This window comes from Drosophila mauritiana, chromosome 2R (genome assembly GCF_004382145.1).
Source record: "Drosophila mauritiana strain mau12 chromosome 2R, ASM438214v1, whole genome shotgun sequence".
NCBI classification, from domain to species: domain Eukaryota; kingdom Metazoa; phylum Arthropoda; class Insecta; order Diptera; family Drosophilidae; genus Drosophila; species Drosophila mauritiana.
This window is the reverse complement of record NC_046668.1, coordinates 14,846,991-14,870,974: the sequence shown is the minus strand read 5'-3', so window position 1 is coordinate 14,870,974 and position 23,984 is coordinate 14,846,991. Positions and strand designations below refer to the sequence as shown.

Genomic DNA, 23,984 nt, shown 5'->3' with positions numbered 1-23,984 from the left:
GGCTCCTCGTTAGTCCTGTCGGTTGATTTGCCCCAACTGCTGGCGCTCCTTTCGCGCGCTAGTTTTGATGAATTTATTCGCTAAACATGTTTATTATTTGCCAGCAAATCACACAGCAATTTGACAGTTTCAAAAGTTTACTCCTGTGTCCGTTGATGTGTGAAAACGGAGCAAGCAGTATTATCCGCCGATCCGCAGTAGATACTCGTACTCGCATTTTCCGGCGTTTTTCTTTTGCTCCGCTGATTAATGGTTACCCACGAAGCAACTGGCTGGGAAATTCGTTTTGGTATTCAGTCCGCAGTCCGTTGTGCTGCCAAATCAATCTGCCACAGTTTTACTTACTCCTGCGAAACGCTGCGGCATGAAGTAAGCTGGGGTTACCCTGGCAGCGGTGTTAATATTTTAAGCTGCGTAATTAATTTAAAACCTTGTAATTAATAAGTAACACCAGCGTGTAGTGGGCGGCGGGGCGTGCCATTTGCCGCCCAAAATCGTTTCGAGAAACAGATAAGCGGCAATCATTAACACTGCGGCCAGTTTGGAGGCTGTTAATGGATTTTACTGGCTTTGCCTGCGGCATGCTGCCGCTGCTGCTGCTGCTGCCGCTGCTGCGAATGTTGCTGATGTTGATGCCGATGTTGCTGCGGGGTGGCAGCAATTTGTGCGTGCGTGCCACGGGGGCTTTTAGCTGTAACTAATTCAATTCGATCGGAATTTACGGGCTTAGTTGCATGCTTAAAAGATTTTTAAATGTTGCGCTACGTTTCACAACTAGGTGAGTGGCGAAAAGAGTGATTTATTTCTGCGGCTACGTATTTCGGTGCTCCAAAAATGGTTTTATTTCGTGTTTAATTAAAACGAATCCCTCTCTATTGGGCTCTCCTAATGAACCTCTTGAACTAAATATTTCAAGCAAATTTGTTGAAAAATTATAACTACATTTTGAAAGGTTGTTTTGGTATGGTTGAAATAATGTGGATAATTACCTTTCAAGAAATTATTTAAAACTTCACCAGTATAAAATATTGTGTTTGATTTTACTTAAAAAAGTTTTCGAACTCTATGCGTCAAAAACTATCTTTAGTATAAATTGAAGAATTATCTAAAATTGCTGAAGAATATTTTTTTCCCAATCTAACTTACCTAAATGCTATCAAAATGTGGACTACTCAAGTGATTCTAAACGCACTGAAACTGTAATCAATTTAAATGCATAACTTAAGCACGTATTTAAACGGTTTGTTTGAAATGACAAATTCCATTTCCATATTATTAACTTCTCTGCTACGTTGATAACTTAAAGGCTTTCCAGTTTCATATTTCCGATTTTCGAGCAAATTGGTTCTCTGTCCAATCCAATTATCTGTGCATTTAATTGAGGCCGATTTCATTGTTAAATAATTCACAACTATATTTCGTTAAGCTAGCTCCCCCCAAAATTAGTTTTGCATGGCAACATCATTGATATGGCAATTGCCACTTGTTCTATTAGGTGGCACACAAACCCACACACACACACACACCCACACAAACACTATGTCCTGTATATACACATATCCTGATGATCATCAATCACTGTGGCACGCGAACCAGAAACCCCCAGCCGGCTGACAGTGCACTTTTTTCATCGAATCCCCCCGGGGGTTCGAAAATCGGACAGGTGGGCAGAGAAACTTTTTTGGACTGGACGGGGTACAACTATAATTGGCAATTCATGCAGGAAACAGGCCATTATGCCGCTGTTAACTTATTAGCCGGCCATGAAAACGGCTCTCCCGGTTCGATCAGCTGGTGCTGCGTCACTGCATCCGGAGCTGTCACCTCCTCGAGTGGAGACCCCGGAAGTGTCCGTTGCTCTTTTATCGAATACAATTAGCATACCGCCTGGAGTGGGATAGTGGGATAGGAGACCCTTTCCAATCGACCCACAAAGCTTGCCCCGAACACAACCAATGTCTTTTGGTGAGCCTGCGGCTGCCATTGTACATGTTTCACTGTACAATACACTCGTACACAGGTGCCACTTAATTACAAATGATGTTTTCTCAATTTTCAAACTATAATAGCTAAAGAAATAATATTATTTAATATTTTTATATGTATGGAAAAATCTTTTTTAATGGATTTATATTAATAGTTTTTTATAATACAATAAGCATTGCACATAAAGGATAAATGAATCTCATGAGCTCGGATACCGTAATTTAAATCTATAATCCTTAAAAATACTCTGTGGTTGAGTTCCCCTTGGGCGTGGCGTTCGAGGATCTTACGGGCTTAACCCTTTTTTCTCTCTGTAACAATAAGCGGCTTAATGCGAATGCAGCTGCAACTGCAGCACCAACACACACACACACAGGATCAGGTGAATACCTCAGGCGCTGGCATAAATACATGCACTCGGATTCGCATTAGAAACACGTCGTGTCGGAAGCCTGTTAATTACACTCGCAGAATGCTCTGGGCAACTGCCTTCACACACCACACACCATGCTCCACCGCCCATTATCGCCCATCCATTATGTTATATAATCAAAGACTGCCTTCGGGCGGCTCTGTTTATGGCGCCATTAAGGAGCAGCGCCAGGGCACCGAGCAAATGCAGAATTTGCAATGTTTGTGCTGGAGCACATAAAAGTACAAAATCTTGGAGACCCGAATTAGCAGGGCCCAAAATGCCAGGACATGTGCCAATTTCTGATGTGTTCGGCGCTGGCAGTTCAAACACAATAAAAATTATGCGTGTCATAAATCCAACTGATGAGATTTGCATTTGGCCGCGGCACCACCCCTCCCCGCCAAGCGCCCTTTTTGGCCAAAGTCGTTATGCCATCAAACTTGAGGAGTGACGATGGCTTGGCAGGGGCAGGGAAAATGGGATGTAGATGCCGTTTGATATCCAGCGGGTGCCATAATAATTTTCGCCTAATAATGATGCGCGTTATGGCTTGACGACAACGGAGGAACCTTCCTCACCGCCATAACTTTGCATGTCTCCCTGTTCCACGACATTGCAGGGAAACAAATGACGCTATTCAGCGCGGATGTCCTTTGTACACTCAGCCAAAAAACAGTATATGTAGATTAGGAAATTCATAAGAAATATTTGCACTATTTGCAAAAGAGGAACAATGAGCCAGCGATATTGTACTAGCATGCGTCATGATGCAACTTCTAGAATTTTGTTTATTCTCACACCTTTTTTGGCCAAGTGTATGTGTGTGCAACAAACTCAATCATAATCTGTGGGCAATGGCACTCCCCTACTTGCGAATACGACGTTGTCATGACAACTTTCCGCTGAGGCAACGAACGCATTGCAATAACTTTTCGTTTTCTTGGCTGCTGGTTGGGCGGGTGGCTGCTCTTCTTATAGAGCTCTTCCCGGTCTGAATCTTCATCTGGCTTGTGCAGTTGATAATCAGTGGCATTGGCATCATAAACATATCAGCAGGAAGTAGATAAGACACTTGCCACAAACCCACACCCATGCAAGCAACTCTCCACTCCAATACAGTCAAACGCACTGGCTTAGCCTGCCACCTCTTAATGGGCTTTTGGCAGTGGGCGGGTGTGTGTGATTAGGTTTCATGAGCATAAAAAGAGCGAATTTCCTACAATGTTTACTCACACACACACACTGCCAATCTGAGGAATATAAATACATGCATGTTGCGCAGCTCACTCAGAAAATAAATCGTTCTAAAATCAAGATAAACTTCACAAAATCAATGGAAAAGCGATTCACAAGAATAAATTCATATTGGATATTACAAAAATCTCGAGAGAGGTTATAACGATTTTACATATCATAATATAAAAGATACTTTGTCTATATGCATCATTCCAGACATGCCAGATGTATAATATTACATTTTAATTATTGTAAAATGTGTAATTACAAATTTGTTACATTACCACAATGTGCTCATCTTAGATCAACAATCTTAGTTTTCCTGCAGTGTGTTAAACTGAGTGTAGGATTCATTGGAGCATTTCGTTTTGGGCTAAGCATGGCAAATTAGGCTTCTGATTGGGGACCCGAAAATGCAGCCATGAATAATTTATGTCCTTGCTTATGCCTCTTGTGTCCATTCGACAACACCGCAAAAAGTTGTGAGTTAGGGAGACAGCACTCACTCTGCATAATTGCCTTTAAATGTCTGGCAATTTCAAGAAGCTAAAACATTCAAGTCTTTGTTTCGACCCACACACACACATACTGGCGCACACACTTTCGGCCACGTTGTGCATTTCCCGTCCAGAGCATGTTGACAAGAAATTGCATAATTATGGCTTGCCGGACAAGCGGTCAGATCAACTCAACCGCAAGTGCTGTCTTTACACGACAAGGGCAAAATAGGGTAAAAGCTGGAGGGAAAGACACAACAGGAAAATCCTGGGGAAAGCTGCTCGAAAGTCTGGGGGGAAACACGGTGTGGCTGCCAGGGGATGCAACCATCTGAAACTGTGGCTCAGCTCTCAGTTAGGAGCCAGCAAACGGGGCTTTCGCCACAGGCAGCAGCTGGAGGCGACCACAGGTACGTTTAGCTGGCCGTAACAGGTGAACAGGTGAGCAAGTGTGCGGGTAAAAAAAAGAAAAGGATAACGCCGGCCAGGCCATGTCCTGTGTGCATATGCATAAGCGGGCAAGGAAAGCCTTTGCGCTGCCTGCGACCGGGCAACTTGGGCAATTCAATTGCATAACATGAATAGAAATGAATTGGCAGGCTCTGAGAGCTGGCTTTTGCGGCTGCCCAGCGGAACTAGTTCCACGAATGGATTTGCATATCCGGAAGTGGAGTGGTGGGCAGTGCCCAAAACAATCTCGAAGAGTATTTACCAATGCATTGCAACTGCCAGTTATATCACACTTAATGGTAGATAAAGCTAGAATTGACCTAATAAGATTAAATTCTAGAACTAATATTTTCAATTATTAAGGAAAATGTTTAGTCGAACTATTAGTTTCCTTCAACTCCACATCCTTCTAGATTTCCAGATATATGCACATATATTGTAACTACCGCGGCATATTAAAGCACAGATTGGAGCTAAACTTTAAAAAGCGAATTCTTGGGGCAGCCCAGAACGATTTTCACACTCGATTAGCTGCATTTGTGCACGTGCCAAACCAAACTCGAATAATACCCAACATCGACGGCAAGCCGGGTAAAATAAAACAAAACAAAATTGAGGGGAAAAAGTGCCAGAGAAAAACAGAGGAAAAATTACAATAAACGTTAGGTTTTCATTAAAAGCAAAGGGAATCCTGCGTGTGTGTGTTGCGTTTCAAGAAAACGTTGCCTACTTTGCAGCGCACACAGCGAAATGGAAAGTTAAGCACTTGAGACGACGACAAAGGGGATTTCCGAAGGGGTGGTTGTGGGTCCCCTGCACCCCCCTGCCAAATCGCACAATACACGACCCCCTTTCACTGAGCCCTTTGTTTGGGTTCGGTTTATTCGTTTTTTTTTCTTTCTCTGCACTGAGCTGCACACAATAATGAAAATGTTGTTGTTTGTTAAATTCCAACAGCCGTTGCTAGAACACACTCCAGCGCTCACACACACACACACACACGTAAAACGCAGCCACCGAGACACATACTCACACTCACACATATGCACGCGGCTACATTGCATTACTTCCGCCTCAATGGTAATAATTTTAAAATTAATACAATTCAATAAAGTTTTATTACTAACGCTGACAAGGGTGGCGGGCTGCCTCTTTCATTTTTCCGCAGAATCCAGTGAGTGCGGCATGCTTGGGGATTTGGTTGGGTTAAGTCCGCTGAGCGATTAACCCTCAAATGCCGCCGACGCAACGAGAAGGAGCTCCACCTGCACCTGCTCCTGTCGCCGCGTCGAAATTGCTGGCAATTAGAATACGTTTTATAAGCAAATTGCCAGCGAACTTATGCGTCAAAGTCCAACGCCCATTTGTATGCAAATGGCGCGCAGGCACTTGGCAAAAAAACTTATCTTATTACATTAATAATTGATGTCGGAAATGTTCAGTTTTGAGAGGGAGATATTTTGAATATTTAGTTATTTCTAAGATTAAATACACTTCTTATAATTACATCTATATATTATATTTAGTTATTAAGATACTTTTTTGGACATGCTTTTTTACTTATATTTTTTTTATCACTTGTATGCTAACAAATGTTTTAGTGGATGATTGTATCCTGCTACGATTCTCGCACATTTCTTTGGCAGTGCAGGTCAGCGGCTGTCGCAGGTTCCCAGCCACTTTCCCTCCTGATGAATCAAAGTCATAACGTGGCTAAAACGGACCACCCCGCTCCTCCGCCCCCTCCTCCTCCTCCTTGCTCGACGGTTACGCATCGTTATGCACAGCGGCAGCGGATGACTGTTATTAAAATCAGTTGTTCGGGGGTACTGTCTTCTTTTGGCCAGACAGCCATGGATGGTGATGGGCTGTACGGCTGGTCGGAGGCTGGGAAGTGGAGGATTTGGCACAGCTGCGCCAGCCCCAACTTCATTATAAGCCAAGGGGCGGGGGACAGTGCGACGCATTCGTTTAATGTCTTAATTCTGCACTCAGCCAAGTGAAAAATTAAAATGGTGTGGCTCCTTTGTTCGGGCTGAATCCTCATCAGTAACAGCAGCCGGGCCAGGTGAAATGAGGTCCTGTTTTTTTTTTTTTTTTTCTGGTGAGGCATGAGGCATGGCACAGTTGAGCACAGCGGTCATAAGTCTAATGTTTGCCTTGTTTAAATATTAATAAAGTCCGTGGAGAGGCCTTGGCCACAAATTGTTAAATTGAAGCTAATAAAATTTGGCTATTACGCTTGGCCAGTGTCCATTTTATGGCCCACAAATTTCATGGCGATTAACTGTGATGGCGGTGCATGCATCAAAGCTCCCCAAACCCAGCCAAAACCACCGGTTCGCCTTCATTGCGTAATTGTGGCCAAACACTTTGGGGCGAAGGAACAATGGGGCTTGAAAATATTTCTAAAAAAGATGCGGCAAAAAACTGAAATGAAATAAAGTAAAAATTAAAGCGCGCAAAATGCAAATGTGCGGTGGGGGAGTCGCTGGGAATGGGGGCGTGGCTCTTTGCCTGATGGGCGGCAGGCGGTGGGCGGTTGGCTCAGCGAAGCGTTTGTGCAAATTATGGTTTAACACCTCATTGAACTCGCTGGCTGCCGCCAGGATGCCAAGGGGAGAAGCTGGAGCTGCGAAAATTTGAATTTGAATATGAATTTCATATTCAAATGAGTTTTCAAAGACTTTATGCGGCGCCAAGCTGGGAATACAGTTAATTATATAAAAATTATGGCTTATTGTTTCCATTTCTGCCATGCCCAAAATATGCAAATTGGCCACACAAAATGCCATTTAATTTGAGACCAGATCAAAGTGAGCACAGCTAAGCCGGATGAAAAGTACTGCCTAGATTAAATCGAAGGGCTAAGACAACCGGCCAACTAATTGCGAAATTAAAAGGGCGGTATTATTATATGCCAAGAAAATCAACACAATCTCAAAAAAGGATAAAAGGATATATTATAACAGCTTATGAATGCTTTCAGCGAGGCATTTGCCTATTTTGGGGTAATTTAATTTCAGCTCCATTGCAATGCGATTTGCCCGAAGATTAATCCATTGATTAATGAGAAAAGGCCCACTCACTTTCTGAGCAATTGTTTTGCGGTTGGTGTGCATATGTAAAACCTAATTACAACTAATTAGTATTTGCACAAGTGACAACCTTTGACCCAATGTAAACAATGGCGGACAACAACAACAGCGTGCGGCGGGCAGTCAACAAGCCAAACAAAACCGATTCGACCAAACAGGAGCCGAAGGATCAGCAGGAGCGGCAGGAGGCGGAGCGGCATGACCAAATGCAAATAAACAAAACGCTTTGATTAGAAAATTTCATTACACCAAATCGAACGTTTGCCAATGGCACACACACACACGCGCACACACGCACCCGCACACACACGAATGCAAATACAATCAGTGCCAGAGCAAACAAATAAATGCACAAAGGGGCAGATTCGGGCCGAATGCAGCTGGCCAAATGCATCAGTTCATTAAAATGCCAATGGCCCCCCTGCCAAAGTCCAGTCCTCCAGTTTGCAGCATCCGTTCGGTTCCATTTGAAAAACGCAATTTAATAACGACTGCAAATGAGCAACGCTTTGCCCAGCACTCGCACAAGCCCTGCCACTCCCACTCCCGCTACCAATCGTCGTCCTGGTCCAAGGACCTGCTCCTCATCCTCTCGTAATCCGGCACTGGGCCCAGTGTGTGTCCTGCGTTTGTGTCAAATTTTATGGCCCAAAGGCGCATATCAAATGAAATCGACAGGCCCGTTCCCAGCCATTGTGCATATGTGTGCATGGGTGCACTGCAAGAAATGCCTAGTGCTTTTATGGAAAGATAAATGAAACTTTGGCACATTAATGCTAAGTATTAGCGGTTAAGATAATGTTTTATCTTGGAAATTAGAAATCACAATATATATATCATAATTTTCCACATTTTTCACTGTGTGCAAGTCGGTTGCAGTTGCAAGCTGCACTATGGACCCAACTCAATTTATTAATGCACCCGCACAGCCGACCTTTGGATGCAGCGCTGCTAAGTCACTGGGATTGCATTCACGGAGGATGACCAGGAAAGTGGCATCACCATGGTAGCAAATGGCGGCTGATCGCCGGGCAAAAAGGGTTGTGGACCAAAATTTGCAGCTCCTTCGAGGCTTCCGGCAGAAATCACGGCTTAGATTTTTGGATTGTGGCCCAAAAGAACAGGAGATGGCATATTTCATGGGTCCCGGCACCAGGTGGCCGCAAATATTTTAACACTCAATTAAAATGGCAATGCAAATAATTGCAGCGCATTTAAAGGCTATCGCCGCGCCCTCCTGCACACACATACACATGCTCATTTAATGCATTTTTGTGGTAATGGCAGCAAATTAAGCGGAAATTACATGGCCAGCGAGATATCGATACTTGCCGCATGGCATGCAGTGGTACGTGCCACGGTGCACGTTGCTCAAATGCTGCTGATTTATATATAATTTCTGTGTAATTTCATTAAGAAATGCAAATTGCACATTAAATGCAATAAATATTGATAAATGAATGCGCACCATTTGCGGGAATGCCAGCGAAAAATGGCAACCAGTGCGCAGAAATGAACAGTTTCAGTTTTGTACTTAAAACAAAAAATACATCTACTATTAGATTTAGGGTGCTAAGCTGTTAAACTCTGTGACCTAATTTGTAATTTACTTAATTATAGAACAAAGGCCCCAAAAATAGAAATACTAAGTTGTTCCAAGTTTATGCAATCGTTTTATTAATCATATTCGTTTTAGCCAAAACTTTTCTTAGAGAACTGACCCTTGATTTCAAAACAAATTTCGTTTGGCCTTATCTTTCCATTTTTATCAAACGCCCTGAACTTCAAACGGATTGCATAGCGGCCTCTTTGCAATGTCATTCCACTGCCGAATTCCAAACTGATCGTATAGGTTTCAAATTCGATGACACTCTGCAACGAAAGGTGTTAGTTGTATCTATTACATTATCTTCTATTATCACTCACTCCTTTCACTCTAAAGCAGGTGTCATTTATGTGTGCGAAATTGGTTATATGCTTACTATACGCATTGTACCACACCTGCTTCTTATCGAACAAAACGTGGCAAATGTCCTTGACCAACATGTTGAGGGTGGTTGGTTGCCAGGTGCCACGATCGTAGTACAGAACGCTTCCTTGTAGCTAAAAGACAACCTTCTATGAGTACTATTATAGTAATATGACGGATATTTATACTTCAACTCGATCTGTTGGCTGAATATCCCACACGACGGTCTTGTATCCCGATAGTGTCACTCCGTCCTCAGTCATTTCAAAGTTCATATTTGACATGTCGAACAATCCATCGATGTTCAGTGTTTCGGGTGGTTCGTTTTGGCAATCACTGGTAACACGCTCATCCTCCAATGAAAACTCGTAGTTCACTTCAATTGAATGTGGGATAAATGCCATCAGGACTAGAAGCTGCCATATCCTAAATAGCTGTTGATTCATCTTGGTTTTAGAAAACAGTAATGGGTAATTTGGAATAGGGTCACTTTTAACGCTATTTATTTAATCCAGCAAAGTAAATTTAATTATTATTATTGTATGAGCGCCGTTCGAAATTGTTTTCGGAAGTGGCGAACCTGTAATTAAACGCCCTTTTCATTTATATAAGCCGACAACGTACAATTTTCTGATAACAATCTTCCAATTAATTGTACCTACAATATATAAAAAATAAACTAAAAGATTACCGATAACCTTGGAAGAAAATACTTGATATAACTTTGTTAATTGACAATTTCAGCTTAACTAAATATAAATTAGGCACATGTACTTCTTAACGAGGTGATCATGAAAAAAATGTTTGATTTTAAGTTTTGAGCCGGTGGAATAAAATGCGAATGTATGTGAAAATTTAAATATTCCTTTATCTTAAATTTGACTTCTTTAATTTAATTTACACATATTTTTTATAAACTCATATGTAACTTATTCTAAAAAACATGTACAGCCACATGTGGGCAAAAACAACTAAACTGGAAAAGTAGTTCAGAGTTCTCTATGATTCTTTTAAATTGTGTTTTAATAATAGCATTTAATATATTTTGCATGTTTTTAATTTATTAGTATACATATTTTTTTTTAGAAACATTTAAACATTTAGTTTTATTAAAGCAACAAGTTTACATTTTATTTTTTTTAAATATATATTTACACGATTTGCACAGGACATCGATGTTTTTAGGTTCTCTGCAAGTACATTAATGGTAATTAATATAATTAATTATTTATTTAAATATACAAATAATTCGGTTCCACCTTATAGAAACTGCCTTTAACTTCGTAGCAGACATCATTGGGTCGCTTTTTGCCCTTCTGGTCATATGCAAATACCTGCACGCGAATGCTGTAACGGCCAGTACCTAATGGTATACCACTGCCAAAAACTAGCTTCAGGTTATAGGTTTCTATAAGGAATAGAGTCTAAAAAGCAAAACATATTACACAATGCAAATATGGCCTTGATATGTTACCTACACCGGGCACCTTGATGCAGTTGTCCTTGATCTCATCGCTATTTGCAACGTGGGAGGACCAATCTGAGTACCAAAGCTGCTTTTTGTCGTACATAACTGCGCAGAAATCGCGCACCATCATATTCAATGTGGTCGGTTGCCAGGCACCTCGGTCGAAATAGAGCAGGTTTCCAGTCAACTGAAATGAAAAATAACAAAAATATTAATTATGAACATAGGTTTTGATATTACCCTAGGCAAAAACCTCGATGCGATCCGTTGGCTCGGCTTTAAACACGGATGTCATGCTTCCCGACACGGCAATTCCATCCGGTGTCGCTGTGGTGGTATAATTGGTCAAGTCGAACAGCCCACTTATGTCGAGAGTTCCGGGTGGAACGTCGCTGCATTCGGAGTAGATGGATTCGTCTTCAATCTCGAATTCGTAGCTGATTTGCATCGATAAGTGGACCACTTTCAATATTAGCATTAGTTGCAACATCCAACATGTTTTCCACTGCATTTTTCCACTGATCTTCAAATAAGCTTCTATTTTCGATGTTCAACCGTTTTTATATTACATTTCCATTGCGTTTGTTATAAAACAGCTTGTGATTAAAAAAAAAAACACGATTTTTCTGGGTTTATAAAAGCCAAACGTATAATTTGCAGATTGATTAAATGGCCATCACTACAATCACTTCTGTAGAAAACACATTTTCTGGTATATTTATTATTTAATTCTTATTTTCTATACAAGCAGATGTTATGATGATGATTAAACTGTTGCTATATCAGTTATTAAATATATTACAAGATGACCAGGAAAGTTATTACATCTTTTTTGCTTAGCCACATTATATTTAATATTTCTAATATGCGCTTGAATCAATTACTTCTCACACATATGTGTTGAGCAAGCAAGATACTTAGTTATTATTATAATCTTTTTAATTGTAAGCAACGCTCAGATGAAAGTTTCAAATACTATATAACTGGCTTTAGACCCAAACCTTTATTAACATAATCAACTATTAATAAATGATTACCCCAGCAGAACAGGCAGCCCCTGCCGCCGACTCATGTGCGGTAATCCCCGACTGACCTCAACTACCAACCGCTCGGCTTTAAACGGGTTGCAGAGCTTGTTAGCCTGGTTTACACACTTCTGCGTGGAAAGGCACATTTGGTGTTTTATGGCTATTTGGGAGTCGAGGCGGTAAGTCGCAGCGCCAGTAGATAACGCCCCTTGCTCAACACTTTGAAAAAGTTTAAATATAAATTAAAAAGTTTCCCCCCTTTTTTTTGTGTTGTTTTTGCAGCTGCATGGCTGGTGTTGTTGTTCTATTTGGTATGTATTTTATGTTCATGCAAAGTGAAAAGTTTGCTGGACGACATCGAATCCAATGGCTTGCTGGTTTTTGGGTGAAGGGAAAAGGGGTGAAGGGTTCAAGCCCAACCGATCAGCCTAATGCCGCGGCAACTGTTTAGGCCATTTAATCCCCTACCAATTTCCGCACTTATTTCGTTGCCTTCAGCAGGCAATTTATGCATTTCTTCGGCCATTGTGCGCTTCTGGTATTTGCAATACATTATTGCTGTCAGATGAAGTTGTCCTTTTGCGAAATTAATTGCATCCTTTTTGTGGGCGGCATAGTGGACGGGCGGGCTGGCGGGCTGACGGTCTGTTGGGCGAGTCTGTGGTCCTCTGGCCACAAGCAGACTTCAAGGCTGGCATTGTTGTAATATTTTTGTTAGCAAAATGTGGTCAAACTTTGGCTGCCATAAAGGCGCAAACAAGTTTGTTTGGGTGTGCCTGTAAGTTTGCGGACTGGGGCTCGCCGCAAACATCTGACCGTAATGCAAACGCATTTGCTGCGTGCCACGCTCAAAGCCAAAGCCCATGGTACCCGAAAATGCTGACCATCTCCATTGCTTCAATCCTGCCAAAGGACCCCCGCTCCTCCACTGCCAACCCGTCTTTCGTCTATTTGCCGATCGTTAGCCAGCTTTGAAAGGCATCGCATTTGGCTGCTTGCGGCTTGCTTGAGGCACTCAACCTTGGGCTGCAGCTCCGAGTGCACTAAAAATCACTGAGTGTGTGTGCACTCGAAAAAATATATTTCTTTATATTAACAAATTGCTATACCTACTCAAAAGATTTATAAGCCTTAAATGAAGCCTTTCAATATTTTAAATTAGTTCATTGAAGTCTGAGGTCTCCCAATTTTCACATATTAATATGATGCTTTAGTTTTTTCACTCCTATTCCCAAAGGGGTTTATTATTCTACTACTACTTCTATTTAAAATCTAAACATTTCTAAATAAATCGAATTTTTTCTTAGTGTCTGCACTAAATGTAATCTTTGACTGCGGTCATATATCTCCTTTGCAGCGGCTTTTACTTTGCTTTCCTGGAAGCTCTCACAAAAAAAAGGGGAAATTAAGTTCAATAAAAGGAACATTCGTAATTTATTAGGGTGAACCAGTTGGTAACCAGCCTCCCCCATTTGGGCCATTCAATATTAAAGTTTTCGGCAGAAACCCACTTACTTTGCGAGTGCGAACTGCCATGTTGCTCGTTTCAGTTTTGACGATGGCACCGAGGAAAGTTATCATTTTGACAAGTTCTTAATATGCAATTCCATTAAGCTGCAACCAAAGTTGAACTGCTGGGCTGTCCCACTTTGCGATGCCATTCATTCGTTCATTTATTCGCACATTCAGTTTGCAGCGCATAAAAAAAGGCGGAATAAGCGAGGGGAAGCATAATTGCATTTCGTGGACAATTAATTCCTTTTCTATTGCCCATTTCGTCGTAATTTAATTGCAAATTACTTCCCCTTTTATGTGTATTTGTAGACGTAATTGTAGCTTCATTTGCCTTCAGCTTGTGCCTGGACACGCAAGGCGCTCCCAGTTGGCCAAGACTAGCTACGCTTTTGGCCAACTTTGTTGGCCATCCCGCCATTCGGCATTCGGTATTCAGCATTCGGTGCCGAATTGCCAAAGTTTCACGCAGCAGTAAATTCTGGAAAATTGCATGTGAGCTGCTGCAACTTTGCTCGGTGGTCACACGAAAATTTATTATTAAAATTCACTCCGCTCGGTGGAAAACCGGAGACGAGAGCCACTTGAGCAGAACATTGAATCTCATTTGACAATTCCGTTCTTCTATTTGTTTTGTGTTTCTTTCCCGTTTGCCCGCTTCTGTGTTTTGCATAATTCGAAGCAAAGTAACTCCAACAGAGTGGAACGATAGAGGGAACCTTGGGCTTGGGCGAACCTTGAGTGGGAGTGGGAGTACTACGGTTGCAGTGGGTGGGAAATGGGCGATGGGAAATCGGACTGGGTGGCAAGGGCGTTGGTCAGCTGGGTGACACGAATCAAACAAAAGCGTCAACTTTGCGCAGAGCAAATGAAAGCGGAAAGCCGGATTGTTGAAGGGGCGGGGTTGCTTTGCTTACATTGCCAACAAAGTAGAAAATCCGTAAGAATAACACAAAATTCTCGGCTCCTTCTCTCCATTCCGCTGGCTCTGTGCTTTTGGACCCGCTCCCTGTACTTCGATTATCCTGCGACGTCTTTCCTGGTGATTGTGGCACCTGAAAACGAGGGGCAGGCGGGGCGTCATGTGGCACAGACAAAGTAAGCGCCCCAAGCTGCAGTTTTCAGCTGCATCTGCACTGAGAAAAAATGTTGAGAATGTTTGTTCTTGACTATAATTTTTATGGAAATTAGTTCGATCTAAAACTATTTTGGTGTACATAAAAAAATAGTCTTTTAGCGTATATTTTAAATATTTTTTAAAATTATCTCCGATAATTTTATTCAAGCAAGCCATTCAAGTAATGGACATATTTTGATATCAACTCTTCTTTATCTGGTTTTCCAACCAGTTTTAATGTTGCACCCACATTTTTGCGCTGTGTATTTTTGGCTCTGCTGCTGCTTCATCAGTGGCAATTGTTTAGCTGCGCTTTCTTGGCCATTGGATTCATTTGAAATTTATGCAAATTAAGTGCGGCACACAGCAGCAAAGGCAACAGCGCTGCGCAGCAGACTGCAGTTGCATAATCCTTGGAGCGCAAAGGATTTACACTTTTGCTTTTGCCAGATAATTATCTTAATTGCAATTTTCGCTGCTCTCTCGACTCGACTTCCTGCTGGCTAAACGGGAAATTTACAATTTAATTAAAGCTACGCAAAATGTTGCCAGCTAAACCAATTAGTCGTTCGGTGTGTGAGTGTAGTTAGCATAACAAATTAAATGGCAATTAATTTGCGAACGCTTTCCAAATACATTAATAAATGCAGGCCCCATTCATTATTTTGCAACCTGCACTTGCCGACCGAAACTTTCATTATTTGCCATCGGTTTCCGTTTCCTCTTGGCCTGTTCGGTTTGCAGGACTTCAGGGCTGCATCATTTTTCAAGCGAAGGCAAATGAAAGCACTTAATCTTGCTCCCTGAACTTTGCCACAAACTCGACTCAACTCAACTCAACTCGGCGCAGCTCAGCTCAGCTCGACTCGACTCAACTGAACTCAAACCGAAGCCAAAGCAAACACTCTGCACTCTGGTAATTTTAATCAATTCATCTTAATTTCGTTTGAAGTGCACATTAACCTAATGGACAGACATCCTGGGAGGGGCGTGGCAGTGGGCGAGGCCCCAAGGACCTCGCTCACCTACCCACTCGCCAATAGGTGGCGCTGCCCTATTAAAATGTTATCTTCTACTTGGGTAGTTGGGCAACAGGATGAAATATAAATACTGAATATATCTTGGCCCTGTCCTGTGGTCCTTAGGGCTGAAAAGGGCAGGCCGGCAAGGTGATGTTTCATTTTCACATTTCCCATTTATCTTGTTTAACCGAGAAGATGCCTCAAGGTGGCCAAGCTCTCCGCCTGGCAAGGTGTTCAAATGAATAACATCTGAGAAGGCATTCTCCAGCTTAATCTGAACTCAAATGGAATGTTCGCCAAACCTCTGGGGGCTAAAATCATGTACTGCTCTTGCGTTTCCAAAACCAGTTTTAATCCTCCATATGTGTTCAAAACTCTATGGCCAGATCTCTGGGGTTTCTCTCCCTAAAGAAAGAAAGAGTTCCGAAGGTATATAAATAATACCTCAAAAGAGAAGGGTAAGTTAGAAGCATAAAAAATATAATTAGGGCAGCCCCAGGTTAAAATATATATTTTCAATAAAAAGAACTTTACAGCTGTAAAGTTATACAAGCCTGGAAAACTTTCCGCAATGAAAGCTACTTGAAATATACACTTAATGCAACTTTCTTTTGGTTTTGGAAAATATGGAAATTACGGATGCATTTGTAAGCAATAACAAATCATTTTTTGATTAACTCATGCGTGTCAATTTGACGTAAATCAAATATTTTCCCAACACACACTCAGCAAGACACACACAGACAGTTGCACAAATAGCTAAGAGAAAGGAGTTCGAGGAGGAAAATGCAAGGAGGAGGCAAAAAAGAAATGTGGAAATCATGCCAAGGAAATTGCAGTCAACAACTAAAAAAGCATTTTGCCTCCTTATTTGCCTTCCGTCTGAGATTCCCCGCTCGAGAATTGAACTCACAAAGATGTATGCAAATGCAGCATAAACAAAATTCAGCATATTTATTTCTGTGGAGCAAAAGGAGCGAGGTAAGACGTATTTTTACGCTTCATCGGAATAAAGAATATATAAATTCTGCTGAGTGGAGGAGCCAGCGCACACGGATATCCGGATGCATTGACAACGATTTCCGCTGAGCTGGAAGGTATGGTATTCCACTGATCCCAAAAAGGGAAGCGATTAAGGTGCATCCACGTTAGCCAGGCCTCACTGCACTGGCTTCGCTTACCGAACCTGGCCAAATCAGATCAAATTAAATATGCCCGCTGATTAGATGGCTGGGCTGATGTGAAAGTAGCACAATCTCCGAGTACTACCACCCACAAGCCAACTTGGCCAAAAGGAAGCGCGAGCGACGGCAACGTCAAATCTAAATGAGGTTATAATTAAAAAAGTTTTCTTATTTGCTGTTGCTGTAGCTTATGCTGCTGCTGCTGCTGCTGTTGCTGCTGCAAATGAAGAAACAAGTAATTCGCCTAATAACGAGCTTATGTAATTAGCTCATAAACAACACAGAAGCAGGTCCAGCAATTGCAGCCGAAAAAAAAATTCAAGAAAAACAACAGCAGATAGAGAATCGTACCAGTCAAAATGTAATGAAAAAGTTCTGGCAGCGAAAAAGTTTGAGGAAATTCGAAGGTAAGCTGAAAGCAGCGCAAAAACCTGTCGCCTGTCCTTCCGAAAAAAAGTTCCGCAACGCCCACACCTACTTCCGATATGTATATATATATGGTATATAGATATATATGTTCTTATATAGCTATGCGGAAAATGGAGCCCAGTGTACATGTGCGATTCGATAATTCGTTTAGCGTTATTCAAGTAAGCCAACTGCTGCGGAAATTATCAAATTGAAATTGGTTGGAAAATGTTGCCAGTTCTAAATGCGACAAGTGATTACTGATGAAAGTTGGAAAGTAGAGCGAAGTTTCTGAAAAGAAAATTATAAATGTGTGCAATAAAATATTTCAACTTTTCTATACTTATATCATGTGCTTTTAGTCACAGTAAATTTGTTCAACATTTTATTTTCTTAGACAAATTACGACTTTCCCATAGCAGAAACATGATCAAACTGGGGATCAAAATTCGTGGATTATAATCGCTTCTCAGGACCGACTGCTGCGTCTTGCAATTGCGCGACCACAAAAGGCCCCAATTCCAACATAATTAACCACTACTGGGCTCGTTAATGCTCGTTACGGTCTCCTATATCCGGTGGCCCCATGGAAACGCTTCGGTCAGGCATGTGGAAATGTGGAATCACTTTTTCAGAGACTGTCTCCTGGCGGCGGCTGGGCCCATCTCATCTGAATCCCCTGGAACCGCAGGCTGTGTGTGCGGCCAGCAACACTTCCGCTGACATTTCAATTACCTCCACCACTTAATAACCCTGGAAAGGAGTGCGGTGGTGGGGGAGGAGTGGACAAAGCCTGTCCAGCGGCAGTTGACCAATGCCATTTGGCATGTGTGACTGACTAGAGAGGCTGGGCCTCGTGGCGAGTAGCAGTTTTTTGATTAATGTGTCTGTTGCAAATTACAAAAAACGACCAGAAGGACGGACAATACGTGCTAGCAAATGCAAACCCATTCGCATCCGCACATGCAGCCACCGGATGCCCCCCGTTGGGCGCCACGAAATGAAATGAAATAAACTTGGCTACTAATGTGGCAACACCCAAACTAAATCTGCAGACAACCCAATGTGATTTGTGCTTGGGAAAATTTACTTTATAAATTTCTGGCAAAGTGGCAAAGACAGCGGCAGTCAAAATGATTTTCTAATTAAATTGCCAGAGCCCCAACGAGCAGAAAACTTTGGCGGAAAAACAAAAATATTTCGTCTTTTGGCTTGGCGAAAAACTTTAAAATTCAATTAAAAATAATGCGGGCTCTCTGGCAGATTGGGGGATTTTCCGATGTGGCAGGAGAGCGTGGAGCCGAGGCATATGGCATAAGCTGACTGGCCGCATGCAAAATGAAATACAAGCCAGAGTCGAGCATTAAAAAGACTAGCAAGCTTGCAGCAGCTACTGTCTCGCCAGTAATTTTGTGCAAAATTGTACTAAAAATTACTGCCAAAGAAAATTTTCACATAATTTGATTAAAAAGTTACACGCATTTGCTGTGGCGTCAACGTCAGCGGCAACTTTGTAGCACTTTATGGGAAAACGAGTAAAAAAATTGGCGAAAATTAAAAGTGCTACGGCTGCTGTGGCAAAGACTGCGGCGTGCGAGGCCTTGCCGCACAAAACAGTTATGCCTCAAAAAAGAGGATAAACAACGATTTATATAGCCTTGAAATTTTCAAAAATATCATAGCTCTCATGCTTAAACTTATAATTTTGATGTTGGTATCCTAAAAGGATACGATACTGCAATATCTTTGTGTAATATATGCATATAACTGCTTTAATTGCTACAATCCGATTTCACTGTTCGTAATATTTTTCCCTGCTTTCATAATGTTTATAATATATCAGTTAGACTTATGCTAACTAATGGATTCGTAGAAGCGGCTTTCTTTCCTAAATATATATGTCTGTGTAGAGTGCGGCGTCTGGAGACTTATTGCGGCTTTAACGCTTGAAAAGTTGTCTTAAGAAAACTTTCGAAATCATTTCGCAACTGAAACTCGAGATCTTTGCGAACAACGGCCTACTACACATTAGTTCGCCCAACTGCCAACTCTCAAACTCAGCTTAGGAGTCCAACTTTGCGAAAATAATTTGCCAGCAACTCGCACCGAGTGTCTCAGATATCCGAGCAAACATTTCGGGATCCAATCCGTAGTCTCTTCATCAAATGTCTGCCAAAGAGTGGCAACTCTGACAGGCGGGATCTGTCATAAAACGCACAAAAAAAGAAGAGTAACGAAGAGCTTTAAAGAGTGGGAAAAAGTTGGCAACTTTTGTCTAGCTAATCAAATATTTGCAGCCAGCGAGCGATGGAAAAAGGGAACATTTTCCGAGGGGCGCAGCGATGACAGAAGGCATTCGTGCGAGGTACGCTGAAGGACTCAAATCCTTTTAGGCACGTGTGTGTGTGCAGAGTACCGTTAATATGACAGGAACACCATGCTCAAGCGTGCGTATGTGTGTGACATGCAAATCTTGTTTGTCAAGTGCCACGTCACAGTACCCGAAAAATGAGTAACAAAACTCGCTGTTGTTTCGTTGCCCGGGGTTGAAGTGCGTTTTTTAATTGAAAATTATTACGGAAAAGTTGTAAATCCCTCTTATTAAGCGAGTTGGGTGATTTGGTGGGGGATTAAGGAGTGTGCACTGAGAAAAAAGCATGCAGGGAACACAAATAAAACCAAGAGACCTTACATTTAGATTACAATTTTAGCAACATATAAACCTTAAAGCACGTGGGTTTAAATACGTTTTTTCAAAATTTAAAATATTTGGAATATTTTTTTTTTAAGTGTGGCATCTACTCAGTCACATTATTAGAGGGGCCAAAGGTGGTCGTCCGTATACAGCGGATTGATGTTGTTTAATTAAATTAAACCGCCACGGCGCCACACGTCTGCCCCATCATCGCATCATCCCAACTTTGACCCAGCTCCCAGCCCCAACTTCCAACTCGCAGCTGCCTTTGTTGCGGCATAAAGGCGTTATTAATATGCTTATGTGCTGCGGATCGTTGCAGTATATGTATGTGTGTTTTTCGAGTGTGGGTCGCGTCCAAAAGGGTTGCATTCGGAGCCAGGTGCTTAACATAATGCCACACACATTAAATTTTAAGTGTCAATGGCGCCGCTTCTTTGTTGCCTTTCATTATCATAATGCCGCTAGCCATAAAAATGCTTAACTTCTCAGTCCTTTCGGACCCTCAAGTGTGAGTGGCTCTGTGTGGATGTCCTTATACAGTTTTATGCCTTGCAAAGGGCCAACAAAATCCTATCTAATAAAAAATGTAATTGTCCAGACTAATTCCACTTGTAATCTGAAACCCCAAATGATTATTACATTTTTATAGAACTGATATTAAAGCGTTTATCCTTAAATTGATTAAAATACGTCAGTGACGCAATTAAACTCAAAATTAATTTCCTTGACCTAGTTAGATTGTCTAGTTTATATTTACAGAATCCTACATTTTGTGAATGATTATTTTAACACTAGATGTGATAATTTTAGACAAATTTTGAAATGAAAAAAGGAATTTTGACTTTCAATATGGACTAGAGAACAATGTTTGCTTAACATAATAGTTTGAACAGTTTTGGTAGCTTATTCTATTCTTATAAAATTCAATTAGATTAGTGCCTGTCTTGCAGATACATCCATTAACAGTGCACTCTAGTTAAGTGCAGATTGTTTACTGTCTTCCAAGTGAGTGGTGCCGCCTGTCCAGTCTCCACTGTACTCCCCTTGTTCGCTTGGCTGGCTTTGTTTGTTTGTTTATTTATTTGCTTGTTTGTCTATTTTGATTTATTTCATTTGGAAATGATGCAGTGTCTCCGTGGTCGTCGTCAACCCCTGAACTCAACTGAGTTTAGCTAGTTGAGGGTTAGCAACTGCTTGCCAACTCAAGTAGTTTGCTGGCATATGGCTCGAAGCTATTTTTATTTAATTTTTGTTCCAGCCGAGATGCTCCAGTTCGCCAGCCCAGTTTAGGGCTTCTTATTTGTTCATGAAAATTGCGATTGCTGTGATATTTACTCGGAGTCCATTCGACAATACCCTCGTTGGCCAAAGGTACTCTCTTACTCTACAATAATTTCACATTTCTATTTCATTTTATTTGTTTATTCTGTTGTCACCCAGGGAATTTCATATCCTTGGTTTCGAGGGCCTTGGCAAGCTTCTTATAAGTTTTAAATACCTTGCTCTCAATCCCCTTTGGTTTGGTCAAAACTTTTTAATTAGCCTGATCTTGAATAAAAAGCGAAAATTTTTAATTACGCCCAACTTTACGCCAAAGAAAAACTTATTTGAAAGGAAAGTTTCCAGAGCGAGTAACGTAAAAAAAAAAACAGCAAAAACAAGAGAGGACGTCATAGGTAAGTGTCGCGACTATTAGATACCCGTTACTCAGATAGTCAAGTGCTAGATATATAGAGAAAATTCACATCCACTCAGCTAAGCCTGAACAAAAGTATGTCCTTTATTGTGTCACTGTCTTCATACGGACAGAAAAACGGACAGACGAACAGACAAACGTCTTTACACGGCTAGTGATCCTGTGACATACTTCTTAACGAATCTGGTATACCTTTTTACGTACGGGTATAAAAATGTCACACAGATCACAGGGCTTCATATAGGGAATTGTTTGTATGTATAATGAGCGTAATAGAAAGGACGAAAAGCTCAGAATTGTTGAAACAAAACATGACGGCATCCAAAATGAATTTTGAAGTCTTCGCACGTTCGCAAATTGCGCTCATTAAATTGCAAATTTAAATTTAATTAGTTATTTATGCAATTTGATATTTTCGCAGGCTGTTTTCTATTTGTTTGCATTTTGCGGCCATTTCAATGTAAATTTCATCACGATTTGTTATTCATATTGAGTTGAATATTTTTTCGGGCGCGCATTAGTTGTTTTTACGCCTTTAATTTTCGTTTCGCTATTATTGCATTTGTGCGTAATTTTTTCTATAAATATTCAGTGGCCATTAAATGCAGTTATACATATTAAAAATGTGTACTGCATTTGTGATTTTTTGCATTTTGTCTGTGGCAAATAAATATTTGATTGCCCATTTGTCACACATTGACCCGAATGGAATAATTTCTGCGCATAAATATTAATGAGTTTCGCTTGGTCTGTTTAAACTTAGTGCTCATTTAAATGTCATTAGCTGGATGTCATATCTGTTTTGGCGAATGCAGTAATGGCATAATGTCAACCATTATCATATTTTGTGGCACTGATTCGAAGCTATGTAAATTTGGAAGTACTTATAAAGCAATAAACGTGGCTAAGTGCCAAATAAAATCATGTTTTGAACACATATAAAATGGAAGGGGTAAATTTAAATTAATCGAACAGCTTACAACATAACCATATTCTTAAAAAAATACTTAATCATTTTTATTAATTTTACAGCTCTACATACTTGATAATATAATTATCAAAATCACTAGTTATTATTGCCACCGCAACAAAACTACCAAGTTGATAATAGAATTCAGAGAAGCATTCGAGTGTAAGTTGAATGCCACTTATCTGCTTCTTAAGTTCCATTTTAATTTAATATTTCAATTTGGGGCAGTCAATCGAAGATTCTCGGAATCGAGTCGCCCTTAAAGCCACTTTCCCCGACCATAATCCATCCCCACTTATCGCAATCGCTTGTCATGTGCAAATTTGTTTGCGAATTTGTAAATAATTCCAAATTCATTCACTCGACTTTTTTCTAGCATCGCCATGCTCCTTTTTCTATGGCCACGCATCAAGTTGATTTATTTGCATGGAAACTTTCTTCATTCCCGGTCCGTCGGTTTGTCTGTCGTGAAATGATTTACATAGGGATAATAGAAAAAAATAAATTGATTTTAAATCATTTCAGCAGCGTGTAGGCAGCGCGCAAACGCCATTGCCAGGGTTGCCAACTCAGTCCGTCGCATTTGTATGCAAATACGCGTGAAAATCAAAAAAAATAAATAAGGCAAGAATAACAAAAGGCAAGTTAACGAGTATTCAAAAACGAGATTAAAATAGGAGTGCTTCGTGAGTGCCGCCTGCTGTGATTTATACGCCTCGTTCCCATTTGGCATCCATCCTCCGACGTCCAACCTCCAAGCTCCATCATCCATCCTCATGATGTCACATCAGAGTTGCCCCGAGCCAGAAGGGCAGGAAAGTATTCAATTTTTTGCGGGGGATTCCCCCACAGCTGGACAGGGTAGCTCAAGATATTATTAACATGTTGCTGCACACTCTTTGGCCAAAATTGATTCGCAACTTTGGGAGTTGTGTGTGTGTGTGTGTGTGGAGGAGGAGTGGGTGAGTGGGTGCAGCGGAAGTCAGCTGTGCTCAACCCCGTTTACATTCTTGTAATCTTTGGCAAGAGGCATTTTGCCATTTTGCATAGTTCGACGGTGTAGAGTAGTCTGTGTAGTGTTGCCTGGATCCTGGCCCATGATTTACTCGCTCAGTCACAAAATATGGAAATTGCTCATGTCTCAGCCTAGGACATGTCACCATGTCCCACCTCGTTTCTCACCTGCAGTTGCTGTTGCGGTTTTTGTGACATGCCGCATCAATCCATCGC

The 23,984-nt window shown here is 41.3% G+C and overlaps 2 protein-coding genes across 2 annotated transcripts; both read right to left on the bottom strand.

Annotated features, from left to right (window-relative positions):
- Nucleotides 1–9,374: 9,374 nt before the first annotated feature.
- Nucleotides 9,375–10,102, bottom strand: LOC117137789. The gene is made up of 3 exons (XM_033299445.1): nucleotides 9,840–10,102; nucleotides 9,609–9,785; nucleotides 9,375–9,554 (listed from the first exon to the last, which is right to left on the bottom strand). The coding sequence occupies exons 1-3, from the start codon at nucleotides 10,095–10,097 to the stop codon at nucleotides 9,375–9,377; spliced, it is 615 nt and encodes a 204-aa protein (XP_033155336.1). The 5' UTR covers nucleotides 10,098–10,102.
- A 664-nt stretch (nucleotides 10,103–10,766) lies between these two features.
- On the bottom strand, nucleotides 10,767–11,609 carry LOC117137724. The gene is made up of 4 exons (XM_033299298.1): nucleotides 11,373–11,609; nucleotides 11,130–11,306; nucleotides 10,911–11,075; nucleotides 10,767–10,841 (listed from the first exon to the last, which is right to left on the bottom strand). Exons 1-4 carry the CDS (start codon nucleotides 11,607–11,609, stop codon nucleotides 10,833–10,835), a joined length of 588 nt encoding a protein of 195 aa, XP_033155189.1. The 3' UTR covers nucleotides 10,767–10,832.
- Nucleotides 11,610–23,984: the final 12,375 nt, after the last annotated feature.